The sequence below is a fragment of the Saccostrea cucullata genome, unplaced genomic scaffold (genome assembly GCF_032062105.1).
Source record: "Saccostrea cucullata isolate Sc308-1 unplaced genomic scaffold, CSIRO_AGI_Scuc_v1 ctg6462, whole genome shotgun sequence".
Lineage (NCBI taxonomy): Eukaryota > Metazoa > Mollusca > Bivalvia > Ostreida > Ostreidae > Saccostrea > Saccostrea cuccullata.
In genome coordinates this window covers 2,647-10,427 of record NW_026930905.1, presented here as the reverse complement: position 1 = coordinate 10,427, position 7,781 = coordinate 2,647, and the positions used below count along the sequence as shown (strand labels likewise).

The window sequence follows — 7,781 nt, the reverse complement described above, 5'->3', positions numbered from 1 at the left end:
GCAGAACTAAAATCTAAAACTTCACACGAAAAAAATACATACCTGCTGTGACCTTCAACTCAATTATATATTGTGAAATGGTTTGTTTCAATCTCTACAGTAAACATGCATTTTATTTGATAAAAAAGTCTCTATAATTTGCAGTACAATTAATGTTTCTTTAAAAGATAACGATTCTATGTAACGATTGAACCAGTCAATAATATTTAAGTGTTGCACTCCATTTCCATTACCCATTTAAGTACGAGTTGACTAAAATAAATCATTTTTTTCAAAGAGAATGCATTAATTTATTTTGCGTTCATTTTTAATGAAGGGAGAAGTGTTTCTTAAGGACACCTTGTCTACTAGATATTAAAGAAAATGAAGCCAAAGTATAACATATCATCTTCCGACTAACACATTTTAATGGGTTTCTCATACATATTTCAAAACATAAGGAATTTAAATGAGTTTAGGGAAAAGGGATTGTCAAGAAAAGTCTAAATATCAAAACCAAATGTTTGACTTTTTTTTGACTTCAAAACGATAGGTAAAAGGTAGTTTTCCTGTTGAATAGTTTAATAACTGTTGTTAACGGGGGCAACATTTCGTGACTTATTTTGCAATTTCATCTTTTTATTTTAAGTTTCTAAAATAAACATAAGATGGCTTCTTCTCCACAAATGGTTTGGGTAAGTAAATTTAGATAAATAAATATGATTTTCAGGAGTGTTAATCTCAAGTCACACCCATTAGGAACATAGAAATAAAATATTACATTGTTTATGCTGTTTGTAAAGAAATATGCCTTTTTGATGATCTTTGGTATAATGTGAGTCCCACAATTCTTTTATCTAGTGATCAGTAAGGCAAGTTAATGAAGACAAACTATGAATGACAAAGTCACTTATTCTAAAACTGTCAACACTTAGAGAACTCCGATTTTTCAATTCATTTGTATGGTTTTTATGATTGTTCTCCCGAATAATAATCCACTCGATGGAACAAACATAAAAAAGACCTTGACACAGTTTGAATGGACCAAATGTCTCAAATAGATGTTAAAATCTCACAACAGGCGAATATTTAGGTGCAATATGTTTACCATCTATCCTTTCTATAAACAGTTACAGAGAGGAGAAACTTACCATTAAAAAATTTAGCGGGTTCAATGAAATGTTCCACCATGTTCTTCTTTACTCCTAACTAAAAAAATAGTAGTGAAACGTATACTTTAAGAGTACTGAAAATATTCAAAAGTGGTGAGAATGGGATGTGGATCTATAGAAATTTATTAAACTTTAAGAAATTTTGAAATTACATTTTTTTCCCAAATAAATAACATCAAAACTTTATACTTTTCAACATTTTTTACAACCTATCCCCACGATTAATTGAAGACTCGGAATTTCATATCATTGGCAGCTACTTAAAAAAAAAAGAAAGATGAAACTCGTACATTTGCTTTGCTTCACTGGTCTATTGCAACATTATTCTGTTTAAAGTTACTCTGAAGGTGACTTTGAAGTGGTGCTGTTTAGATTATCTGTTGTTTTAGAGACCAAATCTTAAAGTAGTCTGTCTAAATTCTCTTAGATACCAATTACGCCCCGTTACAAGTAGATTTATTTTTGTATTCATATAAAATGTATAAAGCAGAATTAAATTCAAAAACTTCATATGAGAAGGAATAGATACTTGCTGTGACCTTCAACCCAACGTTAAAATATATCGCAGACGTATTATCAATAAATAATAGCTATTTCAATTCATTTTTAGATACAATATATTCAAATGAGCTTGAAATAAAATATACAATTGAGTCTGACATATTTATTCTACATTTTGGTATTTTACCAGAAAAAGACATTAATTGTAATCTAAAACCATGATTAACGTGATGACTTTGATGTTTCAATCGTCAACATCCCTTATTTATGTATCAATATATCATTACCTGCATATGGGGTTCATATCTCTCAGGCAGTTGATTTGGTGTGCAAAAGCATGCTCTACGTATGAGCAGTTTCTAAAACGAAGTAAGTTATTTACAACTTATTGTTAGCTTAAGGCAATCAATTGCACATTACACTGCCTACGGAATTTTGATTAATTTCCATATCATGACAAGGAACAAACGGCGGATTTCACCGGTTGGCAGGATATGCTTACTCCTCCAGGGCATCGGTGTAACGTTGAATATTGATCCGAGTTTAGAATTGACGAATATTGAACCGGGGTGTTTTTCTCTGTTGAAAATTGAGAGCAAAAGTCGTTGAATTTTTAACCAGGGTCATTTTTCGACAGCTTTTTTTTCTAGTCCATGATGACCTCAACAATTTGAAAATTGACCCTGTTGAATATTGACCGCCACCTCAGAGTTTGAACATTTTTTGAATGGGAAGTTGTTTTACAGGATTTATCAGTATCTCTATCATTATATATTGGTTTCAATTGTTTTCCCTTTTCAAGAGTAATATATAGACATAAACCTTCCATCCCGTGTATGAATGTACTAGTGTTAATTGTAACGGGGCCCGTCATTGCTATATTCTAAACAGTTTCTTTACAGTATAAGTGACATCAAGGTGACATGTTTTTTGTGAGAATGGTTTGTTTGCTTTTTTTTAGTTTTTATTTAGCCACAGTCAAGATTTAGACTGGCTGAAAATCTCGATTTTTAAAACTTCTCCGGCTGTTGCCATAGCAACCGAGACACATAACAACGAAATTTTGTTTGATATTTGTTTCTGGTGTCAAGTTCTAAACATGGGTGACGTTTCCCAAAATCGGTGACAATGCGTGGCAACGAAGTTTAATGGTTACAGAGAATGGCTATTAAATAATAAATAATGTATTGTACTTTACAAGTTTAACTGAATTCATTATTACCTACAATATGATCAGATTGCTCTAGATCTCTTTATAAATGATTTTAAAATAATTATTTACCTGTCAGGTGAGAATATTACTGTTACGTTAACATTTAGAGGCTAATGTATCAAAGCTGAAATAAATCAATTAATTCTTAATGTCTTAGAGTCAGTTAATTGTCACTTTGAATTTTATTTCGAAATTACCGATTGTTATTTTCATTTAAACGGAAGGTGAAGAAGGAAAATATAAATAAAAATCTCATATTTGAAAGAGAGCTAATAGGAAAAACACTGTGTAACATCACAACATTACAGGCATTAACTTGATTAAAAACAGCACAATTTTCATTGCTATATTTGAAATTGCAATTTCAGAATAAACATTTATGGCAATTGATATCAACTTCCATAAATCGATACTTAAACGACAGTAAAATATAGTGTACCTAACAGTTAGCCAATCATTTTTCAGGCATTGATTAAGGTACGATATACATATATGGCTGTTGAAGGACCATTTAACAGAATTTCACAGATTCACTAGAACGCATTTTTTTTTCAAAAAACTTTTTGTTAAGAAAAAAAATGAGCAATCAGTGGGTTATCACTTTAATTGTAAGCTTCTTAGCTTTATCTAAAGCTACTATTTTTTCTCAGAAATATACAGCGAAACCGGAAGTTAATGATAAAAAATCAAATAATGAACTTATAGGGGAAAATACTGCTCATTCATTGACTGAGTGCGCCACGATGTGTCAAAGGGAGTGCGTCTTCTTTGGTTACAACTCCCAAATGAAGAAATGTCGAAACCACAAGACAAGATTAACTTCTGGGATGTCTGGTGAGGCCGGTTGGAGATACTACTCGGATAACGGTATGTATTTTTTTTTCTTTTTGTTTGCTTCTTTAATTTTTTAGGTCTTTCTCGAGAGGACACGCTTGTTTTCATTGACACTTTTTTTGCCTTACAATCTGTTAAATATTGATACGATAGACAGTGTTAAAAAACATGGTCATTGTAGCAACCTTAGAATTTACGAAATATTCAATTTCACATACCTTATATCATGCATAAAAGGATATCATGATTTTACTAATTTTTTCAACATCTAGATCTTTTTTTTGTATCTAAATTGTTTATCATCTTATCTACAGATGCATTCCTCTTTCATATTTCTTTCAATCCACAGAGTATTGACAATAATTATATTTGATTTAAAATACGTTTAATCATGCCATAAATCAAAGATTTATATCAATTAGAAAACAAAAATGATTTTAGATAATGAGAAACAGTTAATCCTTATACCCACTGTACATATTTTTAACATTTTTTCCACAATTAAGAGTAATATCTCATGCAGGCATTATATATCCTCTCACTTCTTGTACATATACAGAATATGATCCCGGTATTTTTTTTTATTAGATTGTGTTTTTTCTGCCATGCCTAAAGATTGTAAAGATCTGTGTGAAGAAGGACAAACTACTTCAGGGGTGTATGATATATACCCCTACAGTACATTAACAATTCCAATAAGTGTTTACTGCGATATGACCACAATGGGCGGGGGATGGACTGTATGTTGTTTATTCTAAATTTTAAAATACATAATATATCTCACGTTGTTTTTATTATTTTAGAATTATAAGATAAAAATTAATAGGAATATTTTGAGTTTAAATCATAATAAATGATTGTTCGAAGCAATAGATTGAATTGATACGCATGTTAATTTTCAAAGGCCATTCAGAAACGTGTAGACGGATCCGTGATCTTTGAGAAGAACTGGACGGAATATAAAAATGGTTTTGGTTCACCGGAACAGAATGTCTGGGTTGGTAAGTGTAAATCGCTTCCAAATAAGAACTTTTTTGTTCCGTTTAAGTTTAAAGATAAAAAAAATTCTTGTGATAGGTAAAAAATTTATAAAGCGTATTTAAGATCTGAATTTAAGACTAGGTAATATGTGTTCTACGATATTCAGATATCGTGTTTAATTGGTATCTCAAATAATTGATTTCAAATATATCTTAATACAGGAAATGACGTAATCCATCAATTAACAAAAGAAAACTCATTATTCCTTTATGTGTCCATCACTCTGGAGAATGGTACAATGCTGTATGAAATGTACGATAGATTTTCTGTCTCCAACGAAGCAGGAAAATATCAACTCTTTCTTGCAGGACCTGCCTAGGAACTCTAGGTAAGTGTTTTCATATTAACTTCTTAAAAAATTTTGTTCAAATCACGCATATTATCATAATAATACTTTTCTGAATTAATATAATAGTAAGTTGTTGAAAAAAGAGAAAGATACATTTTTTTCTGATATCCTGCATTTTGATTCTGATTCCATGCTAATTAAATATTTTAATATTCCAGAATATCATTTGCAGTTACAATTCACGTATTCAGCAGACATTGAATTTGTTATTTTTAAGTAGCTAGAATTTTAAATTATATATTTTTTGTACAAAGAAAATTATGTTGTTATTTTAAACAAAAAATTCCAGTAATTACATTTGCATAACCATTGTTATTCAGCTTGGGTTTCCTGATATCTTTGATTATTTACATATTAACTACTACGGAAAAAGAGAGTTTACGGAGCGTAATTGATCTCAGCACAAAAATTTGATGTTCAAAGAAATTTATTTTATCGGAAATATATTCTAATTTAAAAAAAAAAGCCACGCTCTAAACGGGTTTACTATGCCTTTTTATTAAATGAAAATCAAGTCTGATTTTTAATAGTTCACATTTTCAACTACTACGGAATATGAAGTTTACAGAGCGTCATTACTTTTTAAATGTCGAAAAGAAAAGTTTACAAAAATTTGTTGATAAAAAAAAATATTTGATTGGATACATATTCACATAAAAAAGTTTAAAAAGCCATATTCATAACACCTCAACGCGTTTCTCATTTACAATACCTATGCTTTATTAAATGAAAATCTATTATTTTAAAAGATATATAGGTTCATCATATCTTATATTGGTATAATTTTAAATGAGTTACTTCGCATTGCGTTTCATACATTTTTAAAGGTACCGTCTCTGACATAAGATAATATTATGCTTAAAGGTGTATTACGCCTGTGGTTTGTCGTTACACTAGAAAGGGTGCTACATGAATGTGAAGTGTGCAGTGTTTTAAAACAGTGTTTTTTTTTTTTTTTATCTCTCTTTACAAGAAACAACACGTTAAACTGTGTATCTCAGACTTAATTCAGTATTCAGATTAATGTGATGTAAATTAATAAATAGTAATTTTTATCTCTGTTATACATTTTCTCCAATTCAGCAGGTGCCAGTATGATAGACACTGAATATTTTAGGACTGAACTAAATAAATATTATCGCTCTTTCCAGCACCTAAAGTCGTCTATCTTAGAAGTACCTCGGTATTATCATTAACAATTAGATTGAATATATATAAATCAATTATGTCTGTGATTCTTTTTGTTTACTTCTACAGGAGACAGTCTTTTGGACACAGGGGATTCTGATGGTGATCTGTCTGGAATGTCCTTCTCCCAGACAGGGACAATGACTGGTGGAGTGGATATCACTGTGCTGCTAGATGGGGAGGAGGGTGGTGGTTTAACTTCTGTCACCAAGCCTTCCTTAACGGTCCCTGGTCCCAGTAGTCCTGGTCCTACCCATGGTACCCCACAGTAAAGAGTGGGACATCAGTGAAGGGGACCACCATGATGGTCAGACGTAACTAGGTAAAACTCATTTAATCTTAATATAACAGAGTTTTTTCTGTATCAATGTGATAATTTCAGTCATAAAAGTTTGTTGTTTTTTGTTAATAGAATAAATATGCTTTTATACATTTATCTGTGAAGTTTTAATTTAATAATTTTTAACAGACGAAAGATCATACATGGATTATGATAACTCTCAAGAGAAGTTTTTAAATTAATTTTATCGATAAGTTTTTTTTAAAATATTTAACATCAATTTAAAAAAGGCATGTAAACAAATATGTTTTTGGTAAAGGAAGGGGGGTTGAACTGTTCTGTTTTAGCAATACTGAATGTATTCAGTAAAAGATGTACTTTATATGTGTTGTAATAAATTTGAAATTAGAAATATTTCGTTGTTATTTACAAACACTGATAAAGATGTCTGGTCGGATAAATAGGATGAAAATTTCTTTATTGTTTAACCTATTATAGTGGAACCTGTTTAATCTGACACATTTGCAATACATTTTACTGTGGTGCCGCCATTCAGTTTCATTTCTTAATTATACTTATGTCAACGATCTTTACACGCTGCAATGTTACACTTTGTTTATTCCGACACATACATTTGTAATCTCTCTTCCCAGTGCAAGTAGGATAAGACAGGTTTCATGTAATTAAGATGTTAAGATGTTTATAAAAAATATTAGGTATATGTGATGTTCATGTTTTACAGTATAATACGTATAAGATTAGGCTTCTCTAAAAACATACATTTTTCTTTTTCCATCCATACACTATGTTGAATGGTTGAGCATTTCTATCCATTAATCTACTATACAAAAACCGCTTAAACTGAAATTGTTATTTTTAATATCATGAAGAAAATAAGCTAAAAAGTTGAAGTCAGACGTAGTGAAGATTTCCACAAATCTAATAATATCATAAATGTATTAATTATAGCTTGAATTTTAGGTGCGGAAAGAAACGCAATGTCACTAGATTCGCAATGATACTAGATTATGAGCTTAAAGTAAAAAAAGTCACATTTTCTGAAAATCAATATTTTTTATTGCTACAGATTATTATTTGAAAAAAAAAAAGATTTTTCTGCTCTTGAATGCACAAGATACGCCATAGTAAACTTATATCGATACTGCAATATTTCTTATTTATTTCAAAACACCATAACACAGAACGGGGGTCAAAAGGTTACAA

The 7,781-nt window shown here is 30.4% G+C and overlaps 1 protein-coding gene across 1 annotated transcript; it reads left to right on the top strand.

Annotated features, from left to right (window-relative positions):
• Positions 1-3,608: 3,608 nt before the first annotated feature.
• On the top strand, positions 3,609-6,549 carry LOC134230523 (ryncolin-2-like). Its single transcript, XM_062712357.1, has 4 exons — positions 3,609-3,732; positions 4,288-4,439; positions 4,604-4,700; positions 6,347-6,549. Exons 1-4 carry the CDS (start codon positions 3,609-3,611, stop codon positions 6,547-6,549), a joined length of 576 nt encoding a protein of 191 aa, XP_062568341.1.
• The last annotated feature ends 1,232 nt before the right edge of the window (positions 6,550-7,781 follow it).